Source organism: Rhinoderma darwinii, chromosome 7 (assembly GCF_050947455.1).
Source record: "Rhinoderma darwinii isolate aRhiDar2 chromosome 7, aRhiDar2.hap1, whole genome shotgun sequence".
NCBI classification, from domain to species: domain Eukaryota; kingdom Metazoa; phylum Chordata; class Amphibia; order Anura; family Rhinodermatidae; genus Rhinoderma; species Rhinoderma darwinii.
The window spans coordinates 41,736,076-41,758,142 of NC_134693.1; the positions used below are offsets into that span (position 1 = coordinate 41,736,076).

The 22,067-nt window shown below is 42.4% G+C and overlaps 1 protein-coding gene across 2 annotated transcripts; it reads left to right on the forward strand.

Annotated features, from left to right (window-relative positions):
* The first annotated feature begins 523 nt into the window (after positions 1-523).
* On the forward strand, positions 524-14,235 carry GTF2B (general transcription factor IIB). Of its 2 annotated transcripts, none has more exons than XM_075833257.1 (7): positions 524-711; positions 7,508-7,608; positions 8,016-8,149; positions 8,685-8,831; positions 8,921-9,050; positions 10,937-11,218; positions 13,863-14,235. In XM_075833257.1, exons 1-7 carry the CDS (start codon positions 695-697, stop codon positions 13,994-13,996), a joined length of 945 nt encoding a protein of 314 aa, XP_075689372.1. In that variant the 5' UTR covers positions 524-694; the 3' UTR covers positions 13,997-14,235. The 2 variants fall into 2 exon arrangements, with proteins under 2 accessions (XP_075689372.1, XP_075689373.1); XM_075833258.1 differs by lacking the exon at positions 524-711 and adding an exon at positions 1,159-1,237.
* The last annotated feature ends 7,832 nt before the right edge of the window (positions 14,236-22,067 follow it).

Here is a 22,067-nt window from a genome sequence, read left to right on the forward strand (position 1 = left end):
TGCAAAAAATAAGCCCTCACGATGCTCAATTGACGAAAAAAATAACATGGTATTTTAAATGGTGCCAATAGAAACTACAACTCCTCCTGCAAAAAATAAGCCCCCACACCACTCTGTTGATGGGAAAATAAAACAGTTATGGCTCTTGGAAGGCTGGGAGTGAAAAATTAAAAAAATGGCTCAGTCCTGAAAGAGTTAAGGGTCTAGGCCCATGTTGCGGTTGAGGTACAGTTAGAACCGCATTGACAAACCGCATCCAAAAACGGTATGAGATTTGGTGCCGGTTATTGATGCGGTTTTTGTTCCAACCCGAACCAATGAATGGAACCTAACGGAAGCTGCCAGAGGTTCCACCCACTGTTAAAAAGAAAATGAATCGTCTAATCTAGGCAGACAAGAAAGCACGTGAAAGTTCAAGCTGTGACTACCTACACACCGGGAGTGCCTTCTGATGACTCACAGCACTGCGCATGTGCACTAAGCACCTACACATAAATCAGACTGGTTGACTAGAGACATGCGCGCTGGTGAATTCAATTCATACATCCTGAATGCGCACGCGTGAATGACAACAATAAGCCGTCGCTCGTTCTGACCGCATCTCCTACCACGTGATCGAGCTTTATAAAAGGAGCATCGCACATAGCCTGCTGGTTTACTTGTCGGGTAGCTCGGTTGAACAGACGTCTTAGCAATGGCGTCAACGAGTCGGTGAGTGACGCCTCTAGTTTTACGCTAGCCTTGCAGGCTATATTGTTGTACAGGCTGCCGAGTGTGAGGGCTCGGTTTACGGCTGCTCGCTGTCCGGGGCCTTGCTTGTTGTCGGTCTCCTTTCACGGTTGTTGAGCGTGACATGGCTGTATTACAAGTGTCGCGCTCACCGCTCCGGTTATTTAGAGCCGCAGAGGGCACCACCATTGAGTTCCAGCACATGAGAAGCGGGCAGCCTGCGCCTCCCAGCTGTCGTGTGACTACAAGTTACTTCAGGAGCCTGGCAGCTACAGAATACCTGCAAATCCCCCTAATACCCCCCAGAGAATATCAATGATCCGGTCCCCCATTCTGTCCTGTAGTTGACTCTCCCATTCAGCGTCTGCTTAGTTATATCGGTGTCTGGGAAAGCTGGGTGACGACCAATATGGCTGCCATTCCAGCTGGGGCTCTCGTCTGACTTTCCTAGATCCGTGAGCTCATCTGTGTCTGGATACAAGAACTAGTGACCACTGCGTGACTATAGGTGAATAAAAGGAACTTTACGGAAGACCTGACGCTGCTGCGCTTCTTTGTTTCCTTGATTTCAATGGGGACGTAGAACTTGTCAGAATCTGACACAAAAATGTGACGGTATGAGAAACTTTTCCTGTGCGGTTGAGGGTGCAAAAATTTACTGTGTAAATTGTTATATTTTTTTGGACATTTGTTGTGTTTAATTTGTTACAATTTATTTTTAATCCCATGGCGGGATAACGTAACTTTATTTTATACTTGTAATGTATTCGCGTGCTCCTGTATGCTGATACTTCACGCTGTCACTGACGCCGGCTGCTGTTAGGACAACACGTCCTTACACTATTACAAAGTGTTTTGTTTCCTCTTTCAGTGTATTAAAAATCTGTGTTTGTGAGACGTGAAGAATCGTCCCTGATGGACCTGCTAGTTGTCAAACCACGGCCTAAGTCCTGGGCACAGCGATGTTGTGGCGCTCGTGTGTATAGAATTATAACTATGGGGGAGTGGAGTTGATGGCCATAGTGGCCTGTCCTATTTCAGGTCTCTGGTAAACTAAGGGCCCATCTGGCTGAATGCAATGGGCAACTATGCCACTTTCCCCCCTGTACTTGTTTTGATAGATCTACCCCAATGTTTGTGCCCATGAAGATGCCGTGTGATGCGTTCTGGCAGTAGTCACGTTCCTATAGTTGTGAATATTGCATATGTGAGATAGACGCAGTCACGTCTCCTATTGGCGCGTGGCGCAAGAAAGTCACGTGTTCTATATATTGTAAAAGTCGTGTTATGCATCTGGTTTGCACTTGACCTCTTATGGCCGGAGCTGGGTGACTTCTGACATGTCCTGTAAGAATACACGAACTCGCTGTGTGTGATCTGACGGTCACATCGCGTTCTGGAGAAGTCAGTGGAAATTGACACTATGGTGCGACAATAACATTTCTATTGACTTCTATGGAGACAACACTTTCCCTGATTTAGGCCCCATGCACACTACTGTATTTTTCATCCATAATTACAAACCCATTAATTTCTATGCGCTATGGATCCCTTTCCGTATTTTTACGGATGGGTGTCCATGCCGTAGAATTTATAGAACATGTCCCTTTTTTTTGTGCGTAATAACGGCACAGACTCCCTATAGAAATCTATGGGTAATTACGGATGTGTAGCCGTCTGTAATTATGAAAACGTTGCGATGTGACACCAGGGGATTACCCTTTATTTCTCCGTTTTTTTTTTGTGGATCTGTAAATATGGATGCACTATGGACTGTATATACTTCCGTAAATATGAATCGGTTTCTGGCATAAAATACATGGTGTACCATAATCATAGTTTACCATAGAAGAAATTCTAGGATTTCCGACCGTTGCTTCTCTACAAAAATTTCAGTAGAACTGTTGCAAAAAACGTCCTACTGTTTCTGCAGCAGATTATTAGTAGTGAAGTTTTGTTCTCCTACTTCCCCAATGTGATTACATGTATTGTACCTGTGTTCACCTGTCCGTATTCTTTATGTAACACCAGGACACCCCACGGTTCTACTGAACATAGATCCTATAGTGCCGTGACCTAGCTTTTTTTTGTTCTATTGCATAGCAATATGCTAGTGTGTGAGCATAGCCTGAAGCCATACAATTTCGATGTCTGTCGGCCGAATGAGTGTTCGACCAATCGCTATCTCTCCCTACTCCATAAACTTGCACTCTTGCCTCAGTCAAGTCTGTTTATTTCAATATGACAAAGGGAATAAGCTGCTGCCAGATGTTTCCGACCACCGCTTTTCTCCCAGGGGAATTAAGGATCAAAATCTGTCATCGGGGACGGTCAGGCTCGGCAGCCAGTTTCATGTATGGAGAGCTTTAGAGCTAGGTAAGGACTATGGTGCTGGGCCCTTAGGGCTGAGTTAGAGGCTCTGTCACCACATTATAAGCGGCCTATATTGTACACGATGTGATCGGCGCTGTAATGTAGATTACAGCAGTGTTTTTTTATTTAGAAAAACGATCATTTTTGACGGAGTTATGACCTATATTAGCTTTATGCTAATGAGTTTCTTAATGGACAACTGGGCGTGTTTTACTTTTTGACCAAGTGGGCGTTGTACAGAGGAGTGTATGACGCTGACCAATCAGTCACCAATCGGCGTCATACACTTCTCCCCATTCATTTACACAGCACATAGCGATGTAGCTATATCGCTATGTCCAGCCACATAAACACACTATAACATTACTGCAGTGTCCTGACAATGAATATACATTACCTCCAGCCAGGACGTGATGTGTATTCAGAATCCTGACCACTTCTCTGTGATGCACAGCACAGCGAGATCTCGCTGTAAATAACAGCTCACCGCGTAATCTCGCGAGACTACGCCTGCTATGCTGTATATCACAGAGCAGTGCAGAGAAGTGTCAGGATTCTGAATAAACCTCCCGTCCTGGCTGGAGGTAATGTATATTCATTGTCAGGACACTGCAGTAACATTAGTGTGTTTATGTGACTGCACATAGCGATATAGCTATATCACTATGTGCTGTGTAAATGAATGGGGAGAAGTGTATGACGCTGATTGGTCACTCATTGGTCAGCGTCATACACTCCTCTGTACAAGGCCCACTTAGTCAAAAAGTAAATCACGCCCAGTTGTCCATTAAGAAACTAATTAGCATAAAGCTAATATAGGTCAAAAATGATAGTTTTTCTACATTACAGCGCGGATCACATCATGTACAAGATAGGCCACTTATAATGTGGTGACAGGGCCTCTTTAAAGTGGTTACGTGTGGGCCAAAAATTCTTAGCAGTGTACTCACTGCAGTATGAGTACACTCTCTAATATACATTCCGGAAGTCTGGTTGAACCGCCTTCTTTGACTATACAACTTTTCACTGTACTCTATGTAATCCAAGTACTACTGCTCCTGCTTGTACAGCGGGGCCGGTCACATAATGAATAGTCGTATCCTCATCAAAGGAGGCTTTGCAACTAGACTTCCAGTCCCCCAGCAGCGCTATGAAAATCTCAGAATCCGTGCGACAGAGGACCAGAATGTATATTAGTGAGTCCACTGTTAATAATTTTTGGTCCCCACATAACCCCTTTAAGGCACAGCATGTTACATTTTTGGTGCATTGAAAATGGTGAAATTCATGGCATACCTTCAGATGTACAGCACTGGGGTCCTGGATTCCAATCCAACCACGAACAACTTCTGCATGGAGTTTGTATGTTCTCATGTTTGCGTGGGTTTCCCCTGGGCCCTCTGGTTTCCTCCCACACTCCAAATACATACCATGGGGAATTTAGATTGTCATCTCCAATAGGGACAGTAAGGACAACCTCTGTACTGTGCTGCGGAATATGTTGGTGCTATATAAGTAACAGATACGTTTTACTGTAGTTTGTTGCAGATTTTCAAAGCGGGATATTGTTTTAGACTGAGGACTTGTCCACACGTAACGGAATTGCGGACATGATATACGCAGCAGACTACAGTAACAGCATAGTGGATGAGATTCAACAAATTTCATCCACACGCTGACAAGAAATTCACTTGCGGTGTGTATTTTTCTTACCACAGCATGTCAATTCCTGCTGCGGAAAATGGACTGAATTGCTGTGTTTTTCAGAGACGTGGCCATCTCCGAACATTGAGAAAAACGCAGCAAAATCCGCCCCCTTTTTCTGCAGTAAAAAAACGCAGGAAATGGTGCAGTTTTTCCGCAGTGGAATGTCTGCTAGTTTTTAAACGGAAATGCTGCGGAAATTATCTGCAGCAATTCCGTTATTTCTGGATAAGCCCTAGCGCTGATTTGTAGCGGTCCCCAAATGTTGAAGTTTTCCAAAACTTTTGCACAATTAGATGATGTAAGGCCCTGTTCACATCATGTTTGTGGTTTATATATTTACAGTGTATGGCAGGAAAGCTCCCGAATTACACGCTGTGTGTCCACAGGGTTACATCAGCCTGATGGAGGCCAAAAAAAATTTTTTCTTTTAGCCTCCATCTGGCTGGTGTACTTCAGTAGTCTCTCCAAACACTACTTCCTCCTCATCCGCCCCTGCTGCAAGTGTTGTGCCACTCACCACACGACATAAAGCAGCAAGTGCTCTGTCTGTCAGGGTGAGGGTGGGGGAAGGAGGTGTCTGTACCAGTCATGCCAGTAAAGCCCAAACTACTTGTTGAATTGTCTCTGTATGGAGGGGACTGGCTGCCCAACTTTACCTCGCTGTCAATGGGAGAGGGGTGGTATAGGTGACAACGTATGCCTATGCAGTGAAGCCTTTCGTTGGAGATAAGATATGTCAGGAGTCCTCCCAACGTATACCTTTGATGGAAAGATCACGTGATGTGAACACGCCTAGGACTGTCACGTATCGCAGATAAACTCTGTATAAGAATGGTACAATGTTGTGTGGTGTAACCCCAGCCACCCTGTGTATTCAGTGCGCTGGGTAAGTTCAGCTTGTGTGCTGGAGATATTTTATGAATGCAGTCATTGACATAAGTCACCATTGTATTGACCATGTTCTGGTGAACGGTGTATATTATTGAGTCGCCAGTGAATGGTTTGATAATGACTCGGTGTGGCAGAATGTAGGACCTGCTCTTGGAGGTTGTTTGCTGTAGTTACTCCACGTACCAGGATACAGCATCGTGGAGGGTCATTTATAAAATGTAGAATTTGACTGCTATTTCAATAATAGTTGTTTAAACTCTGATTTAGACCTTGACATCGTACGGTAGATTGAAACATTACCTTGTGGTCAGTAACTATTGCGTCTGTAGAGGTCAGTGTCATAGTGGATCTTCCACATCACAACACTGGTTATTTTGGACTCTGTACAGTCATATACATTGAGCCATGTAGTCTCGCTATTAAGTGTGTGTGTGTGTGTGTGTGTGTGTGTGTGTGTGTGTTTCATTTTAGTTTAATTTATTAGGCTCTGTTCACATCTGCCTTTTTAATGGACTAAATAGCATGCAGCACTATTTAATCTGGCAAGATTGTGGTAACTATGGCAGAAACTAGGGATGCACGAAACTTCGATACTGTGCAACCCCAAACGGTTCGATACTGTTCCATGTATTTCGATACTAAGCTGTGCCGCCGCACAGCTCAGTATTGTAACACGTGAATATGAGAGCGGGGCTGCGGCTGTGTAATAGTCATTGTCCCGCTCCTGAGTCCTGACAAGTGCGCGCACCACGTGCTTTTCTGTTTACAAACATCCAAATGGCGTGTCATAATGATGGCGGCTGCGCGAAAACCACGCAGCCGCGCATCATATGATACTGCCACACGGAGCTGTCAAGTGGCTTTTGCGCATGCAAAACGCTGCGTGTTTTGCACGCGCAAAAACGCCACGTTTGTCTGAATCGGCCCTTATTTTAGTACCAAATATAAAATGATTCAAACTGCAAGTCAAAGGGAGTAGTCTGGGTTAGTAAAATGTCAGGGCGTGTTTTGTTTTGGTGGCTTTGTCTCACCTGACAGATGATGGCCGTAAGGAGGAGACGCATTCTTCAGCGGGTGCTCTGTAAAGTGTGAGGTATTATTAGACTTGGGTCATTCAGGAATTGGGCTGATTCACCTTTTGTTGACACAGAATAATTCTCGGTAGTTTTTCAGTAGGCGCGTCTTCTGGTTTGGGTGGCGCTTTAAAAGTGGCACAGTGAAGAGTGAAGCGTGTGACCCTTTGAAGGTGCCTTAGGTGAGATGCGTGGTCACTGGTGCCAATAGTGCTGGTCCCGCTAATATTCTAAGGCAGCTTGAAAAGCTGGAATGTAACCGGCTGCTTTGTGCGGCGGTCCCACTTTTGCCTTGCTGTAGCTTTTATAAATCTCCCCTTTTACGGAGGGAGCAAAGTTTCTCTCATCGCTAAATCTGTATCCAGTGAAAAATTGACAAATGGCATCGTGTGTGAACGGTGACTTCCTTCTAGGGTATTCGCCAATTGGTATATAACCCTTGATCTGTAACCACCGCATAGTGTTGTATTGCGACTTTATTTGGATTATAGGGTTTAAATGGGGCACAGTCCAATATGTGGGTAATAAACGCTTACGTGTTTTACCTATGACTTTTCAGTGATTACATGTTGTGCTACAGAACTTTATCGTAAATGTCCTCGCTCGAATGAGCTGTAACAGTGGTAAGAGGAGGCGATTACCATCTTATGACTAACTTAAAATAGTACGTTGCATTTCTGTATAAAAAAAATAACACTTGTGTTTGTTTCCCTTTTTTTTTTTTTTTTTGTAAGTGTGGAACCGAGAGTGACTTGTCCAAATCATCCTGAAGCCGTTTTGGTAGAAGATTACAGAGCAGGGGACATGATCTGCTCAGAATGTGGTTTAGTTGTCGGTAAGATCAAATGTGGTTTATACATAAAATATAAAGGTAAAACTGGATGAATACAGATCTTAAAGTGGAGAGCCCCTTTAAGGAAAATAAATATAATTTTTTTTTTTTTTACAATGGACTATTTACATTTGGAAATAGTCAAAATGATCATCTGATACGATATAGATACATGTGTGAGAAGATCACATCGATCTGTAATCCCGGATTGCCACTAATTTCCAGAGCAAATACTTTCTATAGACCCCTCATCTCCTTGGACACGGCTCCTAGATACTGTATGTTACTGAAAATGTGGCACACTATAGAGTCTCATCCTAGTATTGCTCTACTGAATAATCCCCATTCTGGGTCTTCCTAATTCTGCATTATCTCTGGAGTAAACCAGTGTTTATAACTTGGACTTTCAGGTGATCGAGTTATCGATGTTGGCTCTGAATGGAGAACTTTTAGCAATGACAAAGCGACCAAAGATCCATCTCGAGTTGGAGATACCCAGAATCCTCTTCTAAGTGGTGGAGACCTGACTACAATGATTGGAAAGGTATTCTTCTGGAACATTCTGGCTACTAGAGTTGTAATAAAACCTACACAGATAGGCCTCATGCACACGGCTGTGCCCGTAACCACAAAGTATGGGAGCACGGCCCGTAAAACGCAAAACGTAGAGCAAGTTCCAGCTTTTGTGGTACAGTTCTACGGCATGGACACCTATCCGTAGCGATACGGAAAGGTGTCCGTGGCCAATAGAACAGAATGGGGCCATAATTGCAGACCGTATTACGGTCCACCAATTACAGAGATTTTTTTTTACGGTTATGTACATGGGGCCTGAATGCCTATATAGTTTTTCTTTACAACGGGGGTATTCAACCTGTGGCTCTCGTCTGGTCATTCTGGTAGTTGTAGTTTCACAGGACCACAGACTATCGTAAAGATCGGCTGAAGAATGAAATGACGATCCATGTCATATTTGACCCAGTTCTCATCTTAAAGACCTTGATTTCCATATAAAGATCCTCCTAATGTTGGATCATCTCTTTATTTTGGTTATATGTATTTTTATTCCTTTGTTACAGGGGACAGGGGCAGCAAGTTTCGATGAGTTTGGGAATTCCAAATACCAGAACCGAAGGACAATGAGCAGCTCAGACAGAGCCATGATGAATGCGTTTAAGGAAATTACAACTATGGCAGACAGAATAAATCTCCCACGTAATATAATTGTAAGTCGGCATCTTGTAATGGCAAGTGTGAAAACCATAAATGTCACTTCTCTAAAATGTGTCATTTCTTTCTGTTTCTCCCTTTACAGGATCGGACTAATAATTTATTTAAACAAGTGTATGAACAGAAAAGCCTGAAGGGTAGAAGTAATGACGCCATATCTTCTGCATGTCTGTATATCGCATGTAGACAAGAAGGTGTACCTCGAACATTTAAAGGTAAACACTCCTGGCAGTCGTACAGCTTGGAGTTGCGTAATTGTTTCAAATGTTCGAGGCGGTGATAAGAAAATCCATTAAATTTTTTTCTTTTATCTGAAATGGACTAAACCTTCAGACAAGTGGCACAAAGCTATTTGAGAACCTGGATATTCGCTGCTTACACTGACACACTGACTGCTATGAGCAAGTGATCAGCATAAGCATCAAGGTCCTGTTGAATATTGACTTTTTTGGATTCCTCTCCGCACAAAAATTTGAATTTCTACGCAAAACGTAAATATTGCCATGGAACAAATTAGAAGTAAGGCTGCGTGCACACTTCCGTCGGCCGGTATACGGCCCCCTATGACTGTTCCGTGAAACTCGGACCGCACATTGATGGTGTTCGTGTGCAGTTTGTTTCACGGACCAAATCAATGAAAAGGCCGAGACTGTTCCGTCAAAAATGGACAGAAGTAGGACCTGCCCTATTTTTTTATGGAACGGCTGCACCGTACCATAAAAACAACGGAAGTGTGCATGGCCCCATTGAAATGAATGTGCCAGGGGGCTATCTGTTAAAACAACGGATAGCACCCTGATGAGAGAACTGAAGTGGGCATGAGGCCTTAGAGTTGATTGTTAGGATGTTTTTTTTTTTTTTGTTTTGCAGTGACTGAATAGGATAATCTCTGTAAGGCTGCAGCCATAATACCGGGAAACATTTTGGGGTGTGCATTATGGCTGCAACACCTAGACTTCTTGTGGTTCAACTGCACCAAACTTAGGCCTTCACACTAACGTGTGCGTTTCGCGTGCGCAAAATACGCAGTGTTTTGCGCGCGTTGCAGTTGCGTGTCATCAGTATGTGCTGCATGATTTTTGCGCCTATGCCATCCTTATGACACGCCGTTTTGATGTTTCGAAAAATGAAGGAAGTGCTTTTATTTTTTTCTTTATCTACTGTTGCGCGAATTACGCGCGACACACGGAGGTGCTTCCGTGTGCGGTGTGTGATTTTCACGCACCCATTGACTTCAATGTGTGCGTGATGTGCGAAAAACGGCCAAGTATAGGACATGTCGTGAGTTTTACACAGCGGACACGCGGCGTGAAAATCGCGGAATGTCTGAACGGCCCCATTCACTAACATAGGTCCGGGCGAGGCGCGTGATTTTCACGCGCGTATCACGAACGTTAAACACGGTCGTGTGAATAAGGCCTTCGATCGTCATAGGACGCCATAGTGATCTTCGTTCGGTTCAATTGAACCCTGGAAGGTCCTGTTGTGGGCGTAATACAGACCCCAAAACGAACCCTACAACCCTATCTGAAAACGACCCTACAGTGATATTAGAATTATCCTGTTCAGTTACGACTGCCTTAGTGAAAGAGCTAAAGTTTCAGAATTAGCCCGATATTAATACATAAGAAGTTAATGATCGACCTAATTTTGTTGTGGGTTGAAATCCTCTCTAAATGAAGCTTATCTGTATATTAGGAAATGACTAGAAAAACCGTATCTAGTATAAAATGAACGGTGGGAACTTTTGTTTGTTCTGTATGGTTGTGGTTTCAGTCCCCACCTGCACATGCTTTGTGGATATCACCGGTTCATGGGAAGATGAACACGTTGATCTTGTTGGGTGGTGTACCCGTACTCCTGTAGGGGGTCACATCAATTATTCTCAGTAGTTATGGCCTGGGCATAGGTTGGAGAAATGGTGCGTTCCAATGAGGTGGCAGCCGCCAATTTCACCTGCTGTTCTGTTTCCTTCCCTATTGAGAAGGGATCCTGCCCACCCCATGACACATCTGTTACAGATTATTTGTTGCTATTTAATTAAAACTAATTTTCTCGTGTGAACTGACGACCGTAGTCTGACAACTATGTTTACTTGTAGAAATCTGCGCTGTCTCAAGAATCTCCAAGAAAGAAATTGGCAAATGTTTTAAGCTGATCTTGAAAGCTTTGGAAACCAATGTGGATTTGATTACAACGGGAGACTTTATGTCCAGGTTCTGTTCAAACTTGGGTCTCACCAAACAAGTGCAGATGGCGGCTACTTGTATTGCACGCAAGGCAGTGGAGCTGGACTTGGTTCCTGGAAGAAGTCCCATATCTGTGGCAGCTGCTGCGATTTACATGGCGTCACAAGCCTCTGCTGAGAAGAGAACGCAGAAAGGTTAGTAAAATGCTGTTGGGTGACCCGTCTGCTGCTCGGGGACCTCTCGCTCTGAGGTTTTATGTGCATTTTTACAAGGCCCTTCTACAGAATGCAGCGAAACGCCGCTCGCAGGGATTCCTAATAGCTTAAAGGGAAGGTGTCATGATTTTTTATTTTTATTCTTATATTGCTTTTAATAAAATGTAAACACCTTTAATTTATTAGTGTTGTCACGTTCTAATTTTTACTGTGTTCAAACTTTTACTTCTCTATGGGGGCTGCCATTTTCATCTCTGTATGTGACGATTAATGACACATACAGAGATGGAATACGGCACATACATCCCCATAGAGAATGCGAACGGGAGCCGTTCCATTCTCCGAAGCGTACGCCGTCTGTGTGGGAATGGTGCATGCGCCGTTCCCACACAGACCAAAATGAAGCTCGTTCGCGGAGAGAAATCCGGCGCCATTTTCATGTGGACCGGAAGCCGCTGACTGACAGTAAGATGACGATTTCCAGCCATATGTTCAGGCGCAAAGAATAGGAGCGGAGGCGGCGGCAGGTAATTTATGTTTGTGTATGTGATGTGTGTATTATGTTCGTGTGATACGGTCTGCTGAGCCCTGTATCTAATCCTCCTACACTTTGCAGTCGCTCAGAAAATCGCGGCACACAGTGTAGGAGGTTTGAAGACATTGAAATCCCTCCTTCTCCTGGCACTAGCCAGAAGAAGGGAGGGGGGATTGTGTGAGGACACTAGAGGAGTGTCCACCCCAAATTTGCAGCATAAATCAATGAGGTTACTTTACCACAGTGACCATGTTGCAATTTTGGGAACTGCTCCCTCTAGTGGCCAGCACATAGAAATGTTATAAATTAGAATCTAATTTATAATATTTCCTGACTTGTGAAAAAATTAAAACCATGTGTAACCACTCAAATACTAATTGTTTAACTGATACAAAATAAAATAATTTCTAGCGACCCATTCCCTTTAAGAATAGTTCTAGAGGTGGTTATATAGTAGTGCAGTAGTGAGACTCAACACATGCACAGTTGCTTGTGTAGACTATAGATTTCATACATCAGTAAACTAGAAAATACAGGGGTGATCTGAAAGTGACAAGTTTAATTTGTGGAGAAATACAATTTAACAGGAACTGAACGCATACATGACATTTTCTGAGTACACCCAGTAGTTATGTACTTTAAAAAGCATTATATTCAGTAATATTCATGGTCTGCCACCAGAGGGCGCTGCTGCCACAAGGAAGAATTTGGCCTTTATTGAGAATTGAGAAGGCTTTATTAATAGAATTTTTAATTCATATAATGAAACAAAAATACGTATTAGTGAATGTGGCCAGAAGAGTGTTCAAAGGAACTAGCTGCAACAATCTCACCGCACTTCAGCTTTAAAGGGAACCTGTCACAAGCATTTCACCTATTGAACTTTACTTATCCCTCACTGGCCGCTGCTATCAAAAGTTCATTGCCGTTATCCCCTCTCGTAAACTCCTCCGACTGTAAATAACGGTCCGCAAACATTCTGTGCCTTATCGTAATAGTTTGGTGTCCCTTTGTGCGCACACACCAGAAGAGGACATCAATGCACAAGTGCAGGATTTTGTGTGCTGGGGGAAGGCGAGGAGCTGTCAATCAAAAGTAAGGAGGTGGGGTAAACTCAGAAACTTGAGGAATGAAGATATGACTCTTTTATGCTCATTAGCATATGCTGTGGAAACACTAAAAAACAGAATACTAAAGCTACAGAGCCGACTAAGAAGACAATTATAGGTTATATAGAAACAATTTTTCACCCTCTACCACCAGGTATTGCTGGTTTAATAGGTGAAATGCTGGTGACAGATTCCCTTTAAGGGATTGTGCGGTATAAAGCTGCAGTGGTCACATGCATGTACTGCAGCCAGAAAATATAAATTTGAGAGCAGCACAAAAAACTGCTCCTGTAATAGGATGAGACTTCAAGACTCAGAAATGGGTCAGTCCTCACCCTTGAAACAATATCCAGAAAAATCACTGCAGGAATAGATAACAGTGGTGTGGATTGAACAGGTGAGTATTTTTTTTATTTTTTTGTTTAATTTTTCGTTGAACCAGACAAACTAATGCCACAAGGTAATCGACATGCTCTTCTTTGCATTATATTAAATGTGTACTGTGCCCAGCCTACATCACTTGCGGAATCAATTGTTTTCATAGCAATTGCCGAAATGCAGGAATTCTGCATTCGGATCCCTCTGCAGAAAAACACGGTGCTCCCTTTCAGTCTGATCTGTTTAATGGCGGCGCGCTATAAAGCGTGATATAAGCACCGTGTGTATTTACATTCCAGCTGCACGGGGCATCATATATGTATTGTGGCTGTCTAGGGAAGAATGTTTTGGGGAAATATTTTTGTGCTCTAAAGGGATAGCTATAATTCAAGCTTTAGGCTCTGTTCGTACAAGTGTATTGACTACGGGACTGTTCTCACGGGCGTATAAAATACAGCATGCACTACTAAAATGAGTTTATAGCCGCAAAAAACCAGTTGGTGTATAGGGTACGTTTTTCAAATGGTCCCGGATGCTATAGCGTAATTTGAAGACTCCTAATAAAAAAAAAAATATCAACCCAAATGTCTCCTGTCCACAGAAATTGGTGACATCGCAGGTGTAGCTGATGTGACCATCCGACAATCCTACAGACTCATCTACCCACGGGCTCCAGACTTGTTCCCCACAGACTTCAAGTTTGACACACCTGTTGACAAGTTGCCGCAGTTATGAGCGCCCTGACGTAGTTCTGGAATAGTTGATCTTTGCATCACCTTGAAATAAAACCGGGATCAAGAGATGTCAAGTACAGTTGGTAAAATCTACCGCAAGTTTAATAAAACATTCCAAGCATTTTCTATGTGTATATATCATAGCGGGTTAAATATTTAAGGTTTGAACAATGGCGTGTTTTTGTTTTGCATACATTGTATATTGACGGATAGTAACAGCTAATAAATACTTTCCAGAAATCCTTCCTCGTCATCATTTAGGAGCCAGATACAACGGCAGTATAAAACCTGTAGCAGCCTTTTTACTGTACATTGTAACAGTGGACTTATTGTTTTAATGAATGCAATTTTCTATTTAATATATACTCTTCTGTAATTGAATGGCCTATGGTGATTTTCTTTTGAACTTCCTCCTTAGTTGCCATGAGGTTCTTCAAAATGACTAACTAAATATCTGTTTAACGTACCCGACAAATTGACCGCATATCCTCAGGATAGGCCATCAATAGCAGATCGGCAGGGGTCCCGATGGTCAAACCCAGAGCGATCAGCTGTATTGAAGGGGCTGCAGCGCTAATATGAGAGCTTCGTTCCAGTCACTGCTCGTATTGTGAATCGCTGATTTTAAGTGAATGGGAGAAGGCTGTAATACTGCGAACCGGCAGTGACCCGAATGAAGGGGAAGTGGCGCTGGTATGACTGCTTCAGCCCCTTCAATACAGCTGATCGGTGGGGGTCCCGGCAGTTGGACCCTGAGCAATCGGCTATTGATGGCCTAGCCTGGGGATAGTCCAATTTTTAGGGACTGGAAACACCCTTAACCTGACTGACATATTAATCTGACATTTAACTTACTCCATTCTCTTCTTACAATTTTATATCTGGTTGGTTGCTTTGGACAACTCCTCTGCTTTCCCTTCACACAGGTTTTGATAAGTCTCTATAGGCCACTTCACGTGGACACTGGCCGACAACCTCTCACTAGCCTGATTATTAGGTGTACGTTACTATATAGCTTTATATACGAAACTGTCATCAGCATGTGCCTTGACTGACGCTCACGTGGTGCTTTTATGAAAAGCTGCAGGCAGCCCTTATACACTGCACGGAAATAACACGCATGGTAATGGTGTGGTCAGGGCTGATGTTACAACTTGGTCAGCGAATATCTATCGCTACTTTTAGTAAGGGCTCCACGGCAACGTGAAATGTGAGGATGTTTATTTATTTTCCCCATAGCACAATTATTGCAATATTTCTTATGCTGAATTTTTGCAATAGTCATGAGGTAACTTTTTTTTCACACTTTCTGTTCTTGTGATTCACCTAGAACTGCTGGTCACCCATTCTTTAATTATTCAAGAGGACCTGTCACCTCTCCTGGCACTTTCTACAGTTCTAGTAAATACTTAGGCCTCATGCACACGACCATAGCCACGCGCACAGCTGTGATATTCAGGTTGGGCGGCTGGAGTGTCACCTGAAAAATCGCAGGCCACTCACATTCATTTCTATGAGCCTGGACCGCAAAACACGTCCGTAATACGACATGTCCGGTCTTCTCCTGAGCCGTGCGTGGACTGTGGAAACCACGGTCATGTGCATGGGCCCATTGAAATGAATGGGGCTGTAATTCACCCGCGGATTTGTGGCTGAAAAAATATTTGTGTGCATGGGTCTTTATAGTCCCCATGGGAAAAACTATTCTGGAACATACTTTCAGGCCTTATGTGTGTGACCGTGCAGTATTTACAGTTAGTAAATACCACACAGATGGGCTGCAGAGTCACCTGCATTTGTGGACCAAACTTCGTAATAAGTATAGGAGCATGGCCTGTAAATGCAAAAAAGGTGTCCTCATTTTTGCTGGCCATATCTACAGCCCATTTGTCTGTGCCCAATAAAAATGAGTGGGGTCAGTATGTTTATAAAAAAAAAAAAAAAAAAGTCATGCATGTGGCCTTAGAGAAACACAAAACGTATAAATTGACTATTGGAAATGTGAAGAAATGGTACACACTCCATTGATCAGTTCTTTCCAAAGAAGAACGGGTACATGCATTTAAATTGAAATTATATTTTTTGTTCAAGTAATCACTAAAGCAAACATGTTAATGAGCACACAGGTCGTCTTTCAGTATAAGCAGGTGCATGTAAGCCTGGTATGAAATGTGTTTTAAGTGGCAGTGCCACAAGTACTCCATGAATTTGAGTTGAGAAAATGTTAATGGGGCCTGTTAAGTGCCATTGGTGTCTGACTGATCTGGCACGGTCATTGCTTCTGTTCAGGAGGGTACAAAGAGCAGCGCACAATGTTTTAGGCCACCAGCTGCCATTGAAACATCTCTCAGATAGGGGTGGCACATTTAGATTTGGCATTCACTACAGCATCTAAAGGGTTAGGCCTTATTCACACGAGTGGATTTCACACCCGTGTTATCTGTGTTAAAACAATGGCTGTCACATGGACCTATGCGATTCAATGGGGCCCATTTGGACTGCTTTTCACTGCTGCGTGAAACTTACTGCATGTCCTATACTTGTGCGCATTATGCACCCATCGATCAATGGGTGCGTGAAAATCATGGCTAGCACACAGATGTCATATGTGTGTGATCCATGTGTTTCACACACCAGTTGCTAAAGAAATGAGAAAAAAAAATGCACCTCGTTTTTTGCTGATGTAAAAAAACAAAATGTGTACCACTTTTTTTTACGTGCGCAAAATAGACACTGTCGTGTGAATAAGGCTTTCGATGGTGGACACCGGAGCATGGGGCAGGGACGGCTCCTGTGCCTGAATTGTCCCTGGGGCCGTACGATTACATGATTTGGCACTAACCACATACTGCCAGTGCTGTAAATGGATGTTAAATAGGTCCTCATGAAGACACAATACTAGGGCATTATGACAGGTGGGGTTGTCTCTGGTAGAAATGTAATACATGTGCAGATATCTGTTCCATCTCATTCAGATTAAAGGCCAGCCATGTAATCCTACATTTCCATGGCAATCAGATGATCCCTTTTCAGAATGCAACAGATGCAGCGATGTCTGAGACAACCCCTTTAAGTGCAGGACCCAAAGGATACCGATGGGGATTATCAAACTACATTTCTCTTCCAAGACTAGAGAAAATTAACAGTGATTTCTGTAGTCCTGATGATTTACCAGGAAGCACTGCTAGGCTGAAATTAAAGAGGCTCTGTCACCAGATTATAAGCGCCCTACCTCCTATATAATCTGATCGGCGCTGTAATGTAGATAATAGTGGTTTTGAAACTATCATTTTTGAGCAATTTTAGATTTATGCTAATTAGGTCATTGTTTTTCAAAATAAAAACCACTTATCTACATTACAGTGCCAATCAAATTAAAGAGGCTCTGTCACCAGATTATAAATCCTACATCAAGTCAACTTAAACCACTCCTTGGAGATTGACAGATCTTAAAATCAGGCAGTTTTAGTCTAGAGCTGTAAAAGCTTAGGATTTAGGCTGGGTTCACACAACCTATTTTCAGACTTAAACGAGGCATATTATGCCTCGTTTTACATCTGAAAATAGGGCTACAATACGTCGGCAAACATCTGCCCATTCATTTGAATGGGTTTGCCGACGTATTGTGCAGACGACCTGTAATTTACGCATCGTCGTTTGACAGCTGTCAAACGACGACGCGTAAATTGACTGCCTCGGCAAAGAAGTGCAGGACACTTATATACATTATATGCGAGACACTTATATACATTATATGCAGGGCACTTCTTTGCAACGTAATTTGAGCTGTTCTTCATTGAACTCAATGAAGAGCAGCTCAAGATATACGAGCGTCAGACACCTCGTATATTACGAGGAGCAGCATTTACAGCTGAAACGACGCAGCTGTTTTCTTCTGAAAACAGGCTCATTTCAGCCGTAAATGCCTGCTATCGTGTGAACATAGCCTTAGGGTATGTTCACACGTAGAGTCAAAAAAAGGTCTCAAAATACGGAGCAGTTTTCAAGGGAAAACAGCAGCCCCTGATTGACGTTTTTTCGCAGCGTTTTTTACGGCTGTTTTTGGAGCGGTTTTCATTGGAGTCTGAGAAAACTGCTCCAAAAACATCCCAAGAAGTGTCCTGCACTCCTTTTGACGAGGCTGTAATTTTACGAGCCGTCTTTTGACAGCGACGCGTAAAATGACAGGTCGTCGGCACAGTACATCGTAAAGCCCATTGAAAGTAATGGGCAGATGTTTGCCGACGTATTGGAGCCGTTTTTTCAGATATAATTCGAGGCGTAAAATGCCTCCATTACGTCTGAAAATAGGTCGTGTGAACCCAGCCTTAGACTTGCTTGGTCTGCATGGCACACAGAAGGATGGTTATGCTGCAGGAAGTTCTCCACACGAAAGATGACAATTTAAACAACTACTACTTTAAAGAGGCTCTGTCACCAGATTATCAAATTCCTATCTCCTATTGAATGTGATGGGCACTGCAATGTAGATAACAGCAAAGTTTTTATTAAATTTATTTTTGCCCTAGTTATTTGCATAAATAAAATTGCTCATGAGCTTTTCAATGGACAACTGGGCATGTATTGTGTTTTTACCAACTGGGCGTTGTGAATAGAAGTGTATGACGCTGACAAATCAGCATCATACACTTCTCATCGTTCCCACCCAGCTTTTTTCGCAGCGTGACGTCACCCACAGGTCCTTCAACCTTGTCGTCAGACAAAAAAAGATACATCGGCTCCAGGCGTCCAAAAGGTTAATATGCTCGTCTCTAGGGAGTTTGCTATGCTTACCTGCACATGGTGATGCTGCTGCAAATTCAGCTGTACTCTGACGCCTGGAGCGGATGTGTCTTCTCTCTTCCGACACCAAGGTTGAAGGACCTGTGGGTGACATCACACTGTGTGTCTGGAGTGAAAGAAGCTGGCTGGGAATGATGATGATGTCACCCCACAGGTCCTTCAACCTTGGTGTCGGCAGAGAGAAGCCATCAGCTCCAGGCGTCAGAGGGTACAGTGCAGGGTATGTGCAGGTAAGCATAGCAAACTCCCTAGAGACGAGCATATTAACCTTTTGAACACCTGGAGCGACTACAAGGTTGAAGGACCTGTGGGTGATGTCACGCTGTGTCTGCTGTGAAAGAAGCTGGGTGGGAACGATGAGAAGTGTATGATGCTGATTTGTCAGCGTCATACACTTCTATTCACACACCCAGTTGTCCATTGAAAAGCTCATTTGCATAAATATAAATGCTCATAACTTGGGCAAAAATGATCATTTTTCAAAAAAACATCAAAAAACAACTTTGCTGTTATCTACATTGCAGCGCCGATCACATGCAATAGGAGATAGGGATTTGATAATCTGGTGACAGCGCCTCTTTAATCTTTTGCCCCATCTGGGTCCTGTAGCAGAACATTGACACTAGAGAAAAAATAATTCACTGAGGGCTCGTGTAGACATTTGATGTATAAAAGAGAACTCTAAACTGGGTGGCTTTGTTTTTGGCTACTAAACTATGTTCAAGGCTCACACAGAAAAAAATAATTCTATGTGCATCTTTTATTTCAATAGGATGAGGGTAAATAAGCAGCTACCAGACCCAACATGAAATTAAACATCAGATTCCACTAACGGTGGGAGGCTTTTTTTTTTTTTAAATTCTATCTTTGGTGTATGGTCCGCTTCAGATTCTCCTATAAACAATTCTTTGTATGTATTCAATGGAAAACATTTTCACTTTTTACCCACATTCAGGTATCACTGTGCTGAAGAAAAGGCCATCATTATAATGGAGGTGTACAATTCAGAACCAATATGTATTCTAAAGTAGAAACATGTTATTTGGGGTCTTGTAGAAGTTACACATGTAACTTCCTTGTTTAAATAAAAGCCACCAGGGAAATGACACATCACAAGGTCTATTTGAAAGGTTTTAATTTGTGCATTCATATGACTTAATGACTGCAAAAAAACACTCTGTTGTAGAATGATATTGCTTAAAGGCACATGTAATATCAATGCATAGTGTACCATCCTAAAAATACTCTAATATCATTACAAAGTGCTTTAGCAGCCACTTACAGCTATAGCAAAATATATTTACAATCTAGAGTTTAAAAATCATAATTTGCCTAAAAATAGTTGACATTTGTAAAAAAACAAAACAAAACAAAAAAAAAACACAACAAAGACAAGTATTCTAAAATTAGTGCTTCTCTTCAGCTTACATCTGTGACATACCCTGGCTTATAATGTCTAGTGATTCCATTAAACTAGCAGTTATGTACATGACGGGGTTTAGCTTGATAATCTGTCAGTTATGATAATAAAAGTCTTGTTTGCTCGCTGCTGTCCTACATAAAACAATCAAATAGAAAAAAATGCACCTCAAAAGCAAAATCTAAAATTAACACTTAACCCAGTGCAAGATTCCTGCTCATATTTCCAATGTATACATTACACCATTTATCATCAGGCGGAGGCCATTCCCTACATGTTATGGCATTATACATCATGCAGTCCTCGAGCCAGATAAAAGAGATCTCGGATTGGTGGCAGCCATGGTTATTAAAATTCATACATACAAGAGGCAACCAGTGACCTCACAGAGGCCTTACAGACTGTACACCATGATTTAGTGATGACAACATTATAGTGGAATGTCATGTGCTGCTTTCTCAATAAAGCTTGGATACAGTCAACAAGACCGGCCTCTTCATTAGGACATCACACAGTTGCCCTAAGAACACCAAACGAGGAGGTTATAGCATGTTAAAGCGGGGTTCACGGTGGTTTTTGGTTTGTTGATCAACCCCACACAGTCTGAACCCATTGGAATACACAATCAGTTTTTATTACTTCAATGCTTCCAATATGAAAAATGAAGCAACTTCGCAAATGGTTTTGCTTAAAAAAATCTGCTACTGATCTGTCTACAGCTCTTATGCAGGCCTCTGTTTCATAGTAAGGCTATGTTCACACACAAAAAACGTCTGAAAATACAGGAGTGGTTTTCAAGAGAAAACAGCTCCTGATTTTCAGCAGGATTTTCTTTTTAGCAACTCGCATTTTTCACGGCTGTTTTTCTAGTGAGTCAATGAAAATGGCTCAAGAAGTTGAAAAACGGCTGCGTAAGGAACACTCCGTCGGAACAGAACGCCATATTTCCCATTGAAATAGATAGGCAGATGTTTGGAGGTGTTCTGCTTCCGATTTTTCGGCCGTTTACAGCCCGAAAATAAGCTGTGTGAACATACCCTAACAGATTCCCTGCCATCTTTCCTCTACTTCTTTGTAATATACATCCAAGAGGTAAGCAGGAAGTAGGGTACATATGGGAGGTTGGCTGCAGAATCAGACTACACACAGGGTTTGTTTATAGTCTTACCATGGAGATGCATAGCTCTGCATTTTAGCAGTAGACACAAAACCAAAGATTTTTAATGCAAACCATTTGCAAAGTTGTGCCATTTTCTTCATTTAAAGGCTACATAAATCTTTGATGGGCGTATGTGTGTGTGTATATATATATATATATATATAATTTTTTCTAAACAGGTCAGTGTGATTAGTGCAACTTTCTAATTATTCTTTATTAAAAATTTTACTTTTTGAGATACAGCTGCTTTGTATTCTGTATACAGAGCAGCTATATCTCGCTGAAACCTGTATCTGTCAGGTCTGCGGGACTGATGGGTTTAGTGTCAGCAGGTCCTGTGTGTCTCAGATTACAGGTTATTCCTGCAGGTCAATCACATCTGAGACACATAGGACCTGCTGACAGTGAACCAGTCAGGTCCGCAGGTCTGACTGATTCAGGTCTTCGTGAAAGATACAGCTGCTCTGTATTCTCTATAAAAAGCATCTGTATCTACAAAAAAAAAAAAAAGGAAAAACTAATTTTTCATATAGATTAAATTAAAAAGTTACACCAAACACACTGACTGACCGGTTTATAATGAAACACCCCTCAAAAGGTTTACATAGCCTTGGAGCAACAGGGGAAAAAAAATATTGGATTGCGAATTTGTCTCAGGCATTTGAAATACAGATCATCACATAGATATAT